Source organism: Mesocricetus auratus, unplaced genomic scaffold, assembly GCF_017639785.1.
Source record: "Mesocricetus auratus isolate SY011 unplaced genomic scaffold, BCM_Maur_2.0 Super-Scaffold_6730, whole genome shotgun sequence".
NCBI classification, from domain to species: Eukaryota; Metazoa; Chordata; class Mammalia; order Rodentia; family Cricetidae; genus Mesocricetus; species Mesocricetus auratus.
The window spans coordinates 87,379,746-87,397,456 of NW_024429184.1; the positions used below are offsets into that span (position 1 = coordinate 87,379,746).

General features: G+C 40.6%; 1 protein-coding gene across 10 annotated transcripts in view; it reads right to left on the reverse strand.

The window, feature by feature from the left end:
- Cep192 (centrosomal protein 192) overlaps positions 1-17,488 on the reverse strand; it is a 73,072-nt gene extending 55,584 nt beyond the window's left edge. For 6 of the 10 annotated variants that reach the window (XM_040741662.1, XM_040741661.1, XM_013116818.3 and 3 more), the window contains exons 1-10: positions 17,290-17,433; positions 16,738-16,908; positions 11,693-11,860; positions 10,261-10,389; positions 8,488-8,639; positions 6,108-6,160; positions 4,181-4,301; positions 3,225-3,352; positions 1,215-1,356; positions 415-521 (exon numbers count right to left, since the gene is read on the reverse strand). In XM_040741662.1, coding sequence (XP_040597596.1) covers positions 415-521; positions 1,215-1,356; positions 3,225-3,352; positions 4,181-4,301; positions 6,108-6,160; positions 8,488-8,639; positions 10,261-10,389; positions 11,693-11,860; positions 16,738-16,847 — 1,110 coding nt within the window. In that variant the 5' untranslated portion in view covers positions 16,848-16,908; positions 17,290-17,433. Of the gene's footprint in view, positions 1-414; positions 522-1,214; positions 1,357-3,224; positions 3,353-4,180; positions 4,302-6,107; positions 6,161-8,487; positions 8,640-10,260; positions 10,390-11,692; positions 11,861-16,737; positions 16,909-17,289 lie in introns of all 10 variants that reach the window. The other 4 variants (XM_040741657.1, XM_040741658.1, XM_040741655.1 and 1 more) reach the window with 3 other exon arrangements.
- Between the last annotated feature and the right edge of the window lie 223 nt (positions 17,489-17,711).

Below are 17,711 nucleotides of genomic sequence, written 5' to 3' on the forward strand. Positions count from 1 at the left end.
TGTTTTGAGACAGGTTCCCATGTATCCCAGACTGGTCTGAACTCGGCTATCTAGCTGAGTTGACCTTCAAGTTCCAACCTTCTTGCCTCCACCCTAGTGCTGGAATTAAATGCATAGACCACCACCCCCAGAGCCAGCCATGTGCTTTATTAAATGATAACAAACAAAGTCAAACAAATTTTCAAATGAATAACCTAATTGCATGACATCAGATGTTTAAATCTAAGAAAATGTATACAATTGCTTGTTAGTGATACCAAAGATACACACAATCAAACACAAATCATATGAGTAGTGATTTTTATATGTTTCCATATTTTCAGAAGCTAACAATGGTGGTTTGTTTTGAAAATCTGGTATCATACAAACATGGGAGATTCATGGGAAGTTGAAATAAAATGCTCATCAACTTACTCTGCTTTGATCTGGAACAATATCCTTCTCAGTTCTCCGGGTATGAGAGGAAAACGGTAACACATTATCTACTTGCTGTACATTATCTACAATACCTGCATAGCCACCTGAAATAAAGAAAAAAGGTTAAATGAAACAATATCAGAGTTGAGGTAGTCTAATGCAATGTCTCTTTAGCTTAATACTTAGTATTCATATGACAAATTTAGCAAATTGTAAACAAGTGAAAATAAGCATCAGTAAGGAAATAAACATAAGAAACCTGGTAGCATAAAGAAAGTTGATTTCTAATTCTCAAATGTCTAAATGAAACACAACCATGTAAAATGGCCAACAAAAGAACATACTATTGTACTTCAAGCAGTACCAATTTACACGGGCATTATTATAACTTTTTTTTTGGTTTTACGAGACAGGGTTTCTCTGTATTGTTTTGGAGGCTGTCGGTCCAGCCCGGCCTCAAACTCACAGAGATCCGCCTGCCTCTGCCTCCCGAGTGCTGGGATTAAAGGCGTGCGCCACCAACGCCCGGCCATTTATAACTATTTATTGTGCAGGTAGTGATTGACCTTCTGCTCAGGTATTAAAGTTATCTAATAGCAAACCATAACAAAGATTTATGACCAAAGGAGAGCCAGATATGGTGGCTCATTCCTAAAATTTCAGCAGTCAATAGGCTAAGGCTGCAAGATTGCAATGAGTTGAAGTTTATCTGGATATACAATAAGATCCGGCCAGCCTAGATTAATATATAAAACCTAGCCTCAAACAAACAAAAAAAAGTCATACTCAACACTTACTGGTCCTCAGCAGACAACCATGGCCTTCCTCAAACTCTCTGTGAGTTGTTCCAGAACTTCCTGAAGCATATGCATCATGGGAAATCAGAGAGCTGTTATTTTCTAACTGGAACTCATAGTTTAACATACTGTTTTCATTTGCCTGTTAAGAAAATATCCTCTTTTAAATTAAAAAAGAACATTTTGTGGAAAATGTGGAGAACAGAAGTCTGCTTTACTGAGCAATGCCAAACAGAAAATAAGAAAAATCAGAAAAAAAAAATCATGGCAAGCACTAGTGTAATTAACACTTTATTCCAAAAGGCTTTACCACCAGTTCGCGAAGACTTGCTGGAGACAGGATGTTTTCAAGCCCTTTATATGTCATCACACAGATGCTTCAACCACAAAGGAAAAAGCATCTGCATTAAGAGACATATGACCAACAATGACATTATCAAACACAAAAATGGTAGAAACAACAGATGCATCTTCTGCTGTGAAGTAGTGAGTACACAGCACCACATATGTTTAATCAACTTGTTCATGGGAAAAATGGATCACTAGAATTCTTCCAAATGTTTAGCCTATTCTAATCAGGGAAAAGAGTAATCACAAGTTTCCAGGTTATGGGGTCATTCTACAAAACAAAGAGCCTCAATTTTATAAAATACTTAATATATGGAAGAACTACAAGTTAGAATAAAGAAACCCAAGAACTACAGGCCATATAACCTTTGTGAATCATAAACAGTAAAAACTAAAGAATATTTTAGAGATCACTGGGCAAGTTTGAACACAGACATTAATTTAAAACAATGTATCAGGTGCTGGAGAGTTGGCTCAATGGTTAAGAACTGCTGTGGAACAACGCTTTTCTACACTATGAATATGTATTGCTCTCATTGGTTAATAAAAAGCTGGCAGGTCTGTAGCTGGACAGGAAGTTAGGCAGGAAAGCCAAACTGAGAATGATGGGAAAGAGGGTGAAGTCAAGGAGACACCAGCCAGGCACTGAAAAAAAAACAGGGTGTGTGGAAATGAGCTAACAAGCCACGAGCCACATGGCAATACATAGATTAATTAACAGAAATGGGTTAATTCAAATGTAAGAGATAGCTAGTAACAAACCTGAGCTATTGGCTAAGCATTTACAAGTAGTATTAAGCCTCTGAGTTATTTGGGAACCAGCGGTGAGGACAGGAAACTTCCAATTACAAAGAACACTGGCTGGTAGTCTAAAGGATTTGTGTTTGGCGCTAGAACCTAATCATCTGCAACTGTAGTCCTAAAGGATCTAATACCCTATTCTGGATTCTGAGGGCACCAGGCACGCAAGTAGACCACAGACTAAACACCCACACACATAAAATATATTTTAATTTTAAAATACAGCATCAAAGGTAGATTACTAGCATTATGATTATGTGGGAAAATGCCTCTTATTCATTGGTAATAAATTCTAGTGTACTGTCACAAATCATACGCAATTTGTTTTCAAATGATTCAGAGATTAAAAACTGCTATGGCAACAAGATGTTAATTGTTCAATGCAGAGAAAGGATGCCTACTGACCATACTTCCTTCATTTTCCTGCCTTCTTGCATGTGACCCAAGCTAACCTTAAATCCCAATCCTCCTGAATCAACTTCCCAAGTGCTAGAACTCATAATTTCCTTTTCACTTTCTTAGTTGCAGGCAAAGTAAGAGAAATCAGAGAGAGACAAATCAAATTTTTCATCAATTTTAAGTTCACAGAAAACCACAGGCTTAAATTTAATGTTAACAAGAAATGAACTAGGTGTGGTGACACACAATTCTAATCCTAGCAACTGGACAGGTAGAAGCAGATGGATGAGGAGTGCAGGATCATCCTCAACTACAAATTAAGCTGGAGGCTAGCATGGCCTACATGAAACTACATCTCAAAACAAAACAGCAACATAAAAAATCTAACCAGACAGACAGTAGTTTACAGCATCAAATAAAAAAATAAAAAAGACCTGGACATACTAGACTGAAATCACTTACAGGTAAGCTAAAAACATTTTCTGGTGACTCCGGTCCTTCTGCTTCATATATCATCCCTGGAACAGCCAGTTGTTCAAAATATGCTTCTAAATGATCATCATAAAATTCTTCATCATTAATATCATCATCTATTGATAAAGCAGAATGAAATATAAGGTAGGTTTTCAAGTAGGAACTGAACTACACATAATTTTCAATCACAAAGGCTGACAAGACGTAAACAGGGCAGTGAATGACAATGTTTTTATGCTTAGCATAACAAACTATCATAAAGCCAGGTGAGGTAGTGTATACCTATAAACTCCTAGCACTTGGAAGGCAGGAACAGAAAATGATTGTAAACTCGAGGCTACCCCAGCCTACAGAGCAAGTTTCAGGACAGTTACAGCTACACCATCTGTCTCAAAAACAAAATCTGAGAAGTGGGAGAGGGTTTAGGATACAATTCAGTGTGGTAGAGTGTCTAACATGTAGGAGGTCCAGCGTTAAGACAAAAAACCAAGAAGGCAGAAAAAGTGAAAGAGCGAGAGATCAAGAGAGCAAGAGAGGTTGTCCGACATAGTTATCTGTGAAGCAGAAGGATCATGAGCTCAAAGCCATGTGAGCCACACAGCAAGACCTTTTCACTTGAAAATTAAATAAAAATAAGAATAATGCTGGGTGTGGCAGCCCACACTTTTAACACTTAGGAGGTAGAGGCAGGCAGATCAGTGGTGAGTTTCTGGGTAGTATTATCTACCTACGGAATTCTAGACCAGCCTACACAGCGAGACCCTGTCTCAAAACAAACAAATAAATAGCCATGCCACTCACAATAGTAAACAGAGTCTTGCTAAAGGGAGAAGGAAAAAAAGGAGGGGGAGGGGGAAAAAAACCAAAGTATAATGAACACTACAATACAGACAAAAAGAAAAGTGGCAAAGGAAAGGCAAAAAGCACAAGTCATTCTGTAGTACCAGAGGAATCTTCCAGGTTTGTCAGTGTTAAAAGTTTCTCATTTTCTAATAAGCTGATATGGCTGAAATCACTGTTTGGAGTCTTGTCTTCAAGATGCTTCCTAGCATCAGTCATGACGATCTAAAAGGAAACAAATGGTAGAAGGCAACAAAAAAGACCAAGTATTTAATCTGCAATCCAGTTAATAAGTGAAAAATACAGGTCAGTCATTGAACAATTCTGGGCTTTTCATGGACTACTAACTTCCCTTCTAGCCCTACTCTACTTCCCTGCATTGACCCACCTTAAAATGCAGGCCCTATCAAACTGCTTCCACAGCTTACAAATCTAGTAACATAGTTAATATGCCACACAACTGAATTTGGGCGATACAAGGCCTGCTACAAGGACTGAATGTACTAAGAAAGCCGGAATAAGTAACCTTAATCCAACCAATCTTTCCTATCATTTTTTAGGACGACTTATTTCTCTTCCTCCCAACCTAAAGACCAGCTAACACTAAAGGGTACAAGCAACGTACCAAAAACAGTTATAGCCCAAAATGAAAACTTAACACTTCCTGGTGTCACTTATTTCACACCAATATTTAATATATATTAAAACAGCAGATAATTTAAGAGCTAACTGCAAAATATGCCTAATTTTAAGATTTAAAAACACTGCATGTCAATGTGATTTTACATTTATACAAGACAGGATTCAGCTAATTCAATAAATACCTAAGGCACAGGCTGGTGCCAGAACAACTTTTATTATATTATTTTTTGAGACAGGGTCTCACTATGTGGCTGGCTTGCTGTACAACAGGCTGGTCTTGAACTCAGAGACCAAGTGCTAGGATCAAAGGCAAGCACCACCATACCCAGAGAAAACAACCTTTGAATCCCCTTATTACTAGATGTAAACCCACCCCACGCTGTTTTTTAGATAGAAGATGATGATCAGTGTTTCAACTTGACATTAGTTAGACTCACTTAGGAGACAGGTCTCTGGGCTTGTCCACTGTGATTACCTTGATTGCATTAATTAAGGTGAAAAGACCCACATGCTGTAGGTGGCACCATTCCCTAAGCAGGGAATCCAAGATTGAATACAAGTGGAGAGAAGCAGGCATGGCAGCACAGGCCTTTAATCCCAGCACTCTGACTCCTGGTCAAGGAGCAGAGACAGCTCTAACTCATGCTCGAAAATTAAATAAAAAATAGAAATAAAAATAATGCAGCCAAGCAGTGTCATATGCCTTTAATTCAAGCACACAGGAGTCTCGGGTATCTCTGAGTTTGAAGCCAGCCTGGTCTACAGAGTGAGTTCAGGACAGCCAGAACTGTTTCACAAAGAAACCATGTCTGGAAAAACAAAAACAAACAAAAAAGCTGAGTCTGGCAACCTTTAATGCCAATACTTAGGAGGCAAAGGCAGGCAGATCTTTCTCTGTGAGTTTAAGGCCAATCCCCTCTACATATCAAGTTCCAAGACAGCCAGGACTACAGAGAGACCTTGTCTAAAAAAAAAAAAAAAAAAAAGTAGAGAAAGGAATCTAAACCCATGCATGCATGCATTCACTGTTTTCTGTTCCTGAATATGGATTTCATAAGCAACCCACTCAAGCTCCTACTGCTATAAATTCCCAGTTATAATGGATTAAAATGTGGAATTGTGAGCTAATATAAACTCTTTCTCCTATGTTTTCATTAGGTGTTCACCATAGCAACAGGAAAGGAACTAGGACAGAGACTTCCCATATAGCCAAAGCTGGAAAGATATACCAAACACTGCTAAATTTCCAATTTTGCTACAAAAGTCCTGTTATGTACAAGGTTCTGTGTGTGTGTGCATGTGTGTGTGTGTGAGAGAGAGAGCGCGCAATATGAACTTCTACTCCATTACAGCACTCCAGACATTGATAGCAAATATATAAAAATTTACCTTGTGTTCTTGATTATTCATCCATGATTTCACGTGAAAATCAAGAGCTGGGTCTATTTAAGAAAAAACAAAAATTTAGGGGTGAGATTATTTTTCAACACAATTATAGTTATAAGCAACAATAAATGAACTACACATTTTTACATCTTGAAACAGAATAGAAGCATATTCAGATGATAATATAGAAATCTGTCATTAGCCAGCTAAACTTTTAAAACTATTAGGATGGGATATCATAAAATTATACACTTGAATATCAATCTAATTATATGTAACGGTAATTGATGGGGGATGTCCTGTATTCTGTGAATATATGTTTTTCTTATTGGCTGATGAATAAAGCTGTTTTGACCAATGGACAGGCAGGATGTAGCCAGGCAGAAAGTACAGGTGGGGCTACCAAAGTAGGAGAATTCTGGGAAGAGGAACTCAGAGAGTGAGTCTAGAGACAGAGACACCATGTAGCAGCCAAGGAAGAAAGAGGCCTGGGCATGCCAAGACCATGTGGAGATACACAGATTTAAGAGAAATGGTTAATAATTAAGAAAGAGCTGGTCAATAAGAAGCCTGAGCCATCAGCCAAAAAGTTTATAATTAATATAAACCTCTGTGTGTTTATTTGGGAGTGAACAAGTTTTTGTGTAAAAAAGTTTAGTAAAGGGGAGAGAAATGACACCCACATAAGCTAACAGACAAATTCAAACACAGAAATAAGCTATCAATGACAGGCCTCCCATATGTCAAAAAGCCTGGGCATACAGGACAAAATAAATATTCTTCAGACATCAATCAAGCACATCAATAGGTGTAGGGGGAAACTTAGGACTCCACCATTAGCCATGTGGCGCTCTAAAGACACATACGGATGTGGTAATGAAAGGGCGGAACTGCACCGCTAACCACACCCACTTTAGGCATGACTAGAGACAGAGAGGAGGAACTATGCCACTAGTCAGACCCACTTTTGGGCGTGGCTAGGGGCATGTACAGAGGAAGGAATAAAAGACTGAACAGCAGAGCGCTAGCTCTCTTTCAGCTTCCAGTTTGGTGGTGGAAAACTACTCGACTCATCTGGGTTCCTCGTTTTCTCTTGTGAGTAATTTCTATGATAAAGTTACCTATACCCTCAACAAGTGTGCCGTTTATCATTGCAGCATCAAATAGGGACTGCCAGGCTAGATCATAAGGCAAGGTTTACATTTACCAACTGATAATAGCACTATGACCATACAAGAAAAGGTTAATACACTTATGTTGTCTAAAATACATAGAAGAAAATAACACCTGAAACTTTACAGTGTCAGAGATGGTCATTAGAGTACTGGAGTACAGCTCCATGGCCAGTGCATGCTGAGCATGTGTGAGCCCTGAGTTTGACCCCCAAGTTCCCTGACCAGGAGTCAGAGGTTTGGCTCTACCATGTACTCTCACCACAAGTCATCTGGACAGGCCCACAGGAATGCAACCAGCCACACGTGGACCAAGGTCACAGAAACCAGGCATTCTCACAAATAAACAGTTTGATTACTGTATCTGCTGAGTCTATTGCAACGTTTTGAATACTGACAAACTGATTTGAAAAGCATTTTCTTTCATCCTAGCTGTTCTAAAACTTGCTCTATAGACTCATCTGGCCACAAGTGTACAGACTTCCCAGCCTCTACTTCTTCATACTGGGATTAAATATGTGTACCATTACATACAGGCAGCATTTTCCATTTCTACCATCAAGTATACATTTAATATCTACTTTAAAATAAAATTTTAAAGAGGGAGGGAAAACTGGTTGGGATATAATATATAAGAGAATAATAAATAATTTTTTAAAGATTTAAAAATAAAAACAAAATAATTACATCATTAGATAAATTTTTTTTTTTTTTTTGGTTTTTTCGAGACAGGGTTTCTCTGCATTGTTTTGGAGGCTGTCCTGGAACTCGCTCGGTAGACCAGGGTGGCCTCAAACTCACAGAGATCCTCCTGCCTCTGCCTCCCGAGTGCTGGGATTAAAGGCGTGCACCACCAACGCCCGGCTCATTAGATAAATTTTTTAAATTTTAAATAACTCACCTTTGAGTATTTCAAAAGTATAAACTTGACTTTCTGAAATAAACAATAGTTTATTTCAGAATTTCGAACTCATCCATTATGTTAATGCAAAAATAAATTTATGTTGGTAGAAGAAAAACTGAAAAGAGAACCAGCAATATACTTTGTTCTAATCATAAGCATACTACGCCTATCAACAGCATGGTTTCCAGGGCAAAGGAGATCCATGTTTATCACAGGACAGAAACCTAATCCTGATGTCAACAAGCAAAGAACATGGAAATTAAAACCATTAAAATGTATACACGAAATAATTTCTAACACATCCCACCTGGTATTTGTTCCAGAGGGGAAATTTCATCCAAAGGACGCAGACACCGATCAGGTGTTGTAGTGTTAGCTTGATTCTCTTCTGGTCTCGGTGTCATGAGAGCAAGAGACACATGTGCACTTTCCATGTAGTTCTTTTTCCTTGAGGCAGAACTTTTTGAAGGAGTAGAATTATGATAAAATGTTAATTACCTTAGGTGCATCTATAAAATGGCAATTAATCAGTTTTGCATTTCATCTTTCAAAAAGGAAAGTAGATATAAATACTGAGATAAAAACAAGAGTCCAGCCTGAAAATGCGACTGGAAATGCACTCTGGAGATGAGATTGGCACGCTGGATCCTGTGGTGCACAGTCCACCAGATCCAAAGAGAGCATCTCTCTGCTACTTTGCCTCTCCAGAGAAAACCTTTTTTCTCTACCACATAAATACAACAAGAAAAAAAACCCAGCTTTCTACAACTGAGTTATACTTACAGATACTAATAGTATGCATGCCAAAACAGCAAAATCTCTCAATTAATAAAGGTTCTGTAGCTGTTTTGTTTTTTGTTATGATAAATAGTCTCATTGGGTTCTTGGTTGCCCTGGAATTTGCACGCAGACCTGGCTGGCCTGGACTTCTGATATTTCTGCTCCTACCTCCCAAGTACAGGGATTATAGTATGGAATCACAGTATGCCACCATGCCTGGGAAATGAAGGTTTCACAAGTTTAATTCGAGTCCTACCTCTGTTCTCATACCTAACTTTCTATCTGCTTCTACAGTTTTGGGTGCAGACGAAATACTTCATGCTAACAGTAATTTTTGTTCCAACCTATTTCTAGCTTGTGTGTAGCAGCTCACCATGGTAAGAAAGTACAGAAAGACTCACAGGAAAAAATGTTCAAGTGCAACAAAGACACGATTTGATAGAGACCAAGGGCCAAGCTTAAACTGAGTCACAGGATCAACAAAGGATCAACAAAAAGAACACAGAAATGTTAAGCTTTAAGTTAAAGAGTTAAAAGCCCTTACATGCTTCCACACACCTTTGCCCTTTGACCTACAATTTACTTCCTATTTTTCCTCTGTCCTTTATTAGTCACCACATATGACATACTTCCAGCTTAAACCAAAGCACACACCTTTAATCCCAGCACTCAGGAGGCAGAGGCAGACAAATTTCTTTGAGTTCAAGAGCAGCAAAGTCTACAAAGGTACACAGAAAACCCTATCCCAAAAAACAAAAACAAAGCACACTCACAGACAATACAGGCAAACCTCACCTCAATAAAAGAGGGCAGGGGTAGATGGGCAGTGGTGACACACACCCTTAATCCCAGCACTCAAAAGGCAGAGGCAGGCAGATCTCTGAGTTCAAGGCCAGCCTGGGCTATACAGAGAAACCATCCTCAAAAAAAAAAAAATCAAAGAGAGGAAGGGAGGAATCGAGGGAGAGAGGAGGGAGGAAGGAAAGGAAGGAAGGAAGGGAGGAAGGAAGGAAGGAAGGAAGGAAGGAAGGATGGATATAACCAGTGTCTCTTATTTAGTTATCAAATAATAGACCTTGATGACCTTCCTAATAAGCACCTATATTTTTTACTTTTATTCTCAATGACTATGTTTCATTTACAGTCAGAAAAAAATGTAAAGGCTAAAGATGTAATTAAAAGATGTAAAGGAAGGAAGGGTCTTACTGATGCTAAGTAGTAGTCATCAAAGACAAAGTCATGCATTTTCCCCAAGACTAAGGGTAGCTTTACCAGAATGCAAATGAAGGCAAGAACTTACTCATCACCCTGAAAGCTGAGTTGTAATTTTTCTCTTGGTTCAGTGTTGTCACTCTGGCAACTGGGAGATGAGACAGAAGGAATTGAAAGTCTTCCTTCAATTAAGTATGACTCCTGGACATCAAGACACCTATACAAAATTGTTAAGATTTAAATTATTTACAATTAAAACTCATCTTGTTAGGTTAAAGATAGTTTTGTTTTGGGGGTTTTGTTTTGTTTTTTGGTAGAGTACTTGCATAAATGCACAAAACCCTGGGTTTGATCCCTAGCCCTTCTACTCTGGACATGGTGGTAGCTTACAGTTCCATAGGAAGACCAGAAATTCAAGGTCTTTCTGAGCAACAGTAAGTTTAAGGCCAGCCTGGTCTATATGAGACCTGTCTCAAAATTAACTATTGTCATAGGGCTAAACAATAATAAAACTAGCCACCATCAAAAAAAAAAAAAACACACACAGGAGTCCCAGTGTTCAAAGAGAGTTACCACAGCCCCTTCGTCCCACAGGTAAGATGCTGTCTTTCATCAAATGGTCAGGTTGGAAAGAGATGGAAGGCAAATACATAAGCATGGTCAGATTTTACACACTGTCCAGGCCACACATGAAATCAAGTGTGAAAACTTCATACATCTAGAGTACTATAAATAAAATTTATTTAGCCAAACATGTACTCAGTTGTAAAACTAGACAAATAAAAATAAAAAACTGGTTTGGTTCTTAAGAAAAAAATATTGATCTGGTAGGGTGTGGTGGTACTTGCCTTTAATCCCAGCACTCTGAAGGCAGAGGCAGGTGGATCTCTGTAAATTTGAGACTAGCCTGATCTACAGAGTTCCAGGACAGCCAGGGCTGTTATACAGAGAAATCCTGTCTCCAATCACTGCTCCCCCCAAAAAAAGAAATCAGATGTGAGGAACTGACCACAAGCTATGTCACAACAAGGGCAGGGGATGTAGATGAGTGGTAAAGCTCTGGCCTGACATACACAAGGTCCCCAGTTCAAGCCACGTGAGTACTACAAAAGGAAAGACAAAGCCAGAAGCATTTCATAAACGTGGCTAGCAAAGAAAAGGGGCCACACAAACACAGTAAAGCATGAAGCTGGCCAAAATGAAGTAAAAAGGGAATGGTCACATAAGAAGACACCATGATCCGACGCCAGGACCACAGGTCAATGCTGAGAAACAGTGTACCAGTCTCCTTGTGTAGTTAGAAAACTCAATTCATAGATGTCTTTTCAGACACAGTCTTGAACATGAAACAGGAAAGCATATAAAAGCAGTAGGCTGAGAAATAAGAGAATGACAGTTACCCAGAGAAGCAGTAGGGAGTCAGAAACCCAAGTCCTAACACATTGCGTACCCAGCTCTCTTGTGTTATCAGTATATCAAGGGTTTGTGAACCTGGAAAAAGTATGTTAAGTAAGTCTTACCTGTTGTCAGTGCTGGGTCTGTTCCTGGCAAGTGTAGAAACAGCAATAGGCAGGCCAAAATTTGATGTAAGAGTGACATTTTCCAAAACCTCACTATTACCAAGTGGTGAATTGACTGAAAAGCTTGGAAATGACTCCTCTGCTATACCTCGAAAATGTTCCATCTCACTGCAACAACAGCATTTTTAAATAAGTTGAATATTCTATTAACAAACCATTTTCCAATGATGAAAAGAACAAAGTATCTTAAAAAAACAAAAAACAAGGTTTTTGCAACATCAGTAAGAAAGAATACTAATAGGTACTCCAAGCTAAAGTAAGCTTCAGAATACCTTGCTACCACAAGGCGTACGTACACCTTTAATCCCAGAGCTCTATGAGTCTCTCTGAGGCCAGCCTGATCTACAATGTGAAACACTGTCATGAAAAAAAATAAATTGTCCCCTAGAAATGACAAGAAAACTTCATCCATGACACCACAACATTTGCTGCCTAAACAAGACCTGAACAATACCCATAGACAATTTAATGTGAAGGGAGACATTTCATAGGGCCCAACCCTATATATAGAACTACAAGCAACTAAGCTATGCTAGAGCAAAAGTAGTCTTATCCCAGAGAGGAGCCTTCTAATTGGTTATCTGATTCCAAGTAATCAGCCCTGTAATCATGTACACTGAATGGACTCAGTAAGTTGGGTGTATGCTTGCCTGCATGTGAGAAATTTGAGGGGAACAAGAAAGGAGTTGTAGGAAAGAAAAGGAATAAAGGGAAGTGATGAAATTATATTTTAATTTAAAAGATTTTTCAGAGTGCCTACTAGGTAAGCTCTAGTAAAGAAAATAAGAGAAGATAAAAAGATAACTCAGGAAAGGTGGCAGTTTCCAGGGTGACAGAGAGAAGCAAAGAGAGAGGACTGAGATTCATCGGTATCTACTACCTTAACTCATTGAATCCATAGACAGGTTTACGATCAGGAGTAATACACTATTTCACAAATGCAAAATCAAACTGGAGAGACCAAACTGAAATTTCCAAAACTTGCACAATTTTTTTTTTTTTTTTTTTGGTTTTTCGAGACAGGGTTTCTCTGTGGCTTTGGAGGCTGTCCTGGAACTCACTTGGTAGTCCAGGCTGGTCTCGAACTCTGCCTCTGCCTCCCGAGTGCTGGGATTAAAGGCGTGCGCCACCAACGCCTGGCTATACTTGTACAATTTTTAAGATTCAAACTTACTCTGATTTTAAATTTTCCTCTAAATTTATGGTAACAACTGCATTGTGGTACTGGATGAGAAAAAAATTACAGTCAGTGACATTAACACAACAGAACTGAGCTTCAAATGACGCATAAAAAATTTGAACTTTGGGGGAGGTACTTTTGTGTTTGTTTGTCTGTTTGTTTGTTTTGAGACAGGGTTTCTCTGTGTAGCTTTGGAGCCTGTCCTGGCACTAGCTCTGTAGACCAAGCTGGCCTTGAATTCACAGAGATCTGCCTGCCTCTCTGCCTCCTGGCACTAGGATTAAAGGCGTGTGCCACCACCGCCCAATCTGGGCTCTTGAGAAGCAAGCCTGTACTCCCAGCTAGTCAGGAGGCTAAGGCAGAATGATCACAAAGTCAAAACCAGCCTGGTAACCTTATTGAAATCTTGTCTCAAACCAAAACGTAAGAAGAGGCCTAGGAAGATGGTTGGCAGTAAATCACTTGCCTTACCACATGAGCAAAGTCCAGTATTCAAGCCCCACCACCCTAAAGCTTGAGTCTATATCCTGCAACTGACTGGAGGAGCTGGAGTTTGGGGCACAGGCTCTAGTAATAATAAAAGATGATGACTAATGCATAGATTTGAGGCAGTGTGGACTGACTTACTTATTCTTCAAGACAGAAAGCATTCAAGAGCCATAAAAATCTACTTGGTAATGAAATATCCATGCTCCTGCCTGAAGCTCTCCTTTTCCCACTACATTTGATCCCATCCCTTCTCACCAAGGCCCTATCAATCACTACAGCAAGTGGCCCCTCTTAAAACACCAAGTCCTCTCTCGGCATGATCCTTCCCATGTTGCACCTACTGTCAGATCGGTTTAAAAATCCTCTACTGCACCACACTCTGCTAACCCTTAGGCTGTGCCCTCACGGCTCTACGCTGCTTTTACTACACACTGCCTCCCCTATGGGAATCGCACTTGGCATCCATCAGGTGGACCCCAGTCTTCTCCTAATGCACTCCATCCAAACAGTACTTGTCAACTTTACCAGTAACCTCCCTGTTGCTGAATCCTAAGAAGATGCAGGCAATTTTTTAGTCCTCACCACCCTCAACCTAACAGAATGGGAGTCGGCTGATCAGTCCTTCACTGAAAAACTATTTCACTTGGTCTTCAAGATGCAGCTACTGACTCTCATCTTGCTCCCCAGCTGCTCCTTTTCTTTCTCCTGATCTCCAGGGCTTACTTGCACAGATGGAGCACAGTCCTGAACCTCTTCCACCAGTATCTTCTCTAAGTATCTGCCTTCAATTTCAAAGTTTTAAATCCCATGTTGTATACCTCCAGACTGGGCCCCTTCCCTAGGCCCTAGATATTATACATCGAAGAAGCACACAAGTATAAATCAGGATTCTGTTTCCTTCTCATCCCTTCAAAAACATCTATTCAATCTTACCAACAAGAAAAAAAAAATGCACCTTTAATCCCAGCACTCGGGAGGCAGAGGCAGGCGGATCTCTGTGAGTTCGAGACCAGCCTGGACTACCAAGCGAGTTCCAGGACAGCCTCCAAAGGCACAGAGAAACCCTGTCTCGAAAAAAAAAAAAAAAAAGAAAAAAGAAAAGAAAAAAAATGACAACTCCAAACCCTAGTCAGTTATACCAAAAACCTTAGTCATTGAATTCTTCAGCCTCCTAAATGTAATCCCCCATCAAATCTAAATGGCCTCACTTTAATAATACAACCTGAATCTTGCCACTCTTCCAGGTCTCTACTTTCCTCCCTGGTCCTTCCTTCGTTTGTTTTAAAAAAGACAGAGTCTGTCTAGATATATAGCTCAAGCTGTATTGGAACACACATCCCTCCTGTCCCAGGCTCCCAAGTGCCAGGATTATTACAGGCATACACTACACTTGAGACTCCTTCCCTTTTTCTAATGATGTTTCTCTTCTTCATTTCTACAAGCATGTATGTTCAAAGTTCTCCAACACTAGAATGGAGAAGGCAAAAAGAACACAATCTGCCTGATCTTACACCACGTTTCCAGCTACCTTCTCCTTACCTTCCTTCACAGCCAGGTGTGCAGGAAACCTCTTTACGGTTTGGTTACTACTTCTGTCTCATCTGACATCCTCTGCCTCTATCTGCTCCTTATACACTGCAGTTTCCAGACTTATTTAACTAACACATGTTACACAGTACACCACAGAGGTCTCAATCCAAATGCCTTTGGGGTAAATACTGTCAGAAAGTGGGACTATCACCTGGAAATTACATACCTCCCCTGAAGCCAATTAAATTCAATAGAGTACTCAAACAAAACACATCAACTGTGGCAGTGCATTCCTGAGTGCAAAATCAATGTCCAAAACCTATTCTGAAACAGCCTAAATCCGACTCTAATACTGCCACCCACCTTAAAGACCTCCAGTTCCCATGCTGTCATCCTTGCCACCTTACATATAGTAATTTAAAGGACCAAAATTCTCCAACTTTCCCACCTAGTCTCTCTCCCCACTCAGGCTTGTTCCCACATCCTATAATATTCCTAACTCTATATGCAGCTTGGGCCTACACTATTCTTTCCCCAGATAAGTGCAAGTAGTCTCTTATCAAATTTCCTTCAATCCCCAACATCCTTCATCATCAGTTTCATAACCTGGAGACCTGCAACCATTCTAATCTCTCCTGCTATCTCAGTTATCAATTTCTTTTTTATAATTTGTTTATGTGCATTGGTGTTTTGCTTGCATGTATAACTGTATGAAGGCTTCAGAAACCCTAGAAATGGAGTTACAGACAGTTGTGAGCTGCCATGTGGGTGCTGGGAATTGAACCCAGGTCCTATGGAAGAGCAGCCAGTGCTCTTAACTGATGAGCCATCTCTCCAGCCCCAGTTATGAACTTCTAAAGTTTCTAATTTCAAATGTCTCTCTAAGGCTGAGGCCCAATGTTTATCCCCAATGCATGCTATCCATTACATTTTATGTCACTGCACAAGTGTTCCAACTGTCCTGCCTAGCTATCCTTGTATAGCAATAATTCAGGAGGCTGAAGCAGGACTGCCTCAGGTTTCAGACCAGCCTAGGCTACACAGCCAGTACCATGCCAGACAGAACTACAGAGGAAGAGTCTGTATAAACAAATGTTTAAAAAACAAACAAAAAGCACATGGTTCATAAGGTAAAGGTATTTGCCAACAAGCCAGCCAACCTGAGTTGGATCTTTAGGACCCATATTATAGGAGAGAAACAACTCCCACAGGTTATCCTCTGAAATGTACATGCACACAAAATAAAAATGATTAATAAAATTTCAAAACTAAGAAAAACAAAACCCCATTCGTAATATAACACACCCCTAGAGCTTTCCTAGATGGGAAAAGGCCCTAATTTCCCTCAATAATCCATTATCCACCATGTAATGTTAAGATAATACAAGACTTTCTATTCTACTCTAATACTGTATTTTAAATAAGCAGCCACCTTTACAATTTCACTTGCTATTTTATTATTTTCCCGCGTTCATTTTCTCTGTGTAGCCCTGGCTGTCCATGAGATCACTTTGTAGACCAGGCTGGCCATCTTGCCATTTTCTTAAAAGACTATAGTGGCCTCAATTTTCACATATGGAATTACTTATATGACATTCCCGTGAATGTCCCATAAAAGATGACTTTCTGTAGTAGTTACAAGTCTATGTCTATAGTCACATTTAAAAGTACATCCTTTGGAACCCAAAACACAGTCAAAGTTGCCAGCAATCATCATTTAACTACTGGCACGGTCATACATGTCAAAATTAGGTGGGCATTTTGTATGTAACTCTTTAAAACTTACCGTGAACTTAGCCCACAAAGCTGTAATTTGAAGAAAAAGTTGGTTCGGATGTATTGGGAATACCAGAAGCATGACCTCAAAATGTTAACTGCAAATGGAAGGATTGTCATACACGCAGGATTCCTCCAAACGACTGCGTCCAAAGGGGCGTCATGCTTGACTACACAAAGTCTGAATCGAGAGCAAATCAAAAGGAAGGAGATAGTAAACAGTCTTTCACTTGGCATTAGCTGTTAGGAGTACGTGTGAATGAAGCTTAGCAGACACCGGTTGACATAAGAGCCAACAAAAACGTGACTTCCAGTTGTTGAAGTCAGTCGAAGGACGGGGACTGCCCATCACAACACAGCCAAGCAGTGGCCAGAGCACTTTGCAAGAAAACACCGCAAAGCTCAGAGGCCACGTGCCCTCCCTCAGAAGTGGGCAGTCACCAGCGCGACTGGAGAGCACAAGGATGCGGCCGCCCCAAAGCCCACGCCCAGGCCGGGAGCCTGGGCCACACGCGGGCACCTGATCTCCCAGAGCAGCCCAGCCTCCAACCCATGTCCTCACCAGGCCAGGCCGTCACCGCGGCCGCCCAGAAGTCCTGCCCTGACCCTCAGGTCCACCGCACCGACGACCCTCCTCACCAAGCCAGAACCCCCCCCAGCTTCCAGACTCACGAGAGCCGGGAAAACGTCCGCGGAAGGGGCGGCACCGCAGCGCTGCAAGTGCGCGTGCGCGCGCCGCGGAAGCCCGCGAGGTTCCCCGCCCTCTGAGAGTGAGAGGCGTGGCCTCGGAACCCTCACCGGATTGGACAAAGCGTCGGGAAGGGGTCGGCGGAAGCCTTTGATTGGTGAGGACGGCGCGTCCCTCGGTTTGAAGGCCGAAGCCGCGCAGCCTGGGCTCGGCCCAGCCTGCTGCTAGGCGCCGCCTTCAAAGACCTGAATAACTCAGTTTGAGGTCGCCCCAGGCACCGAAAGTCACCTGGGAAA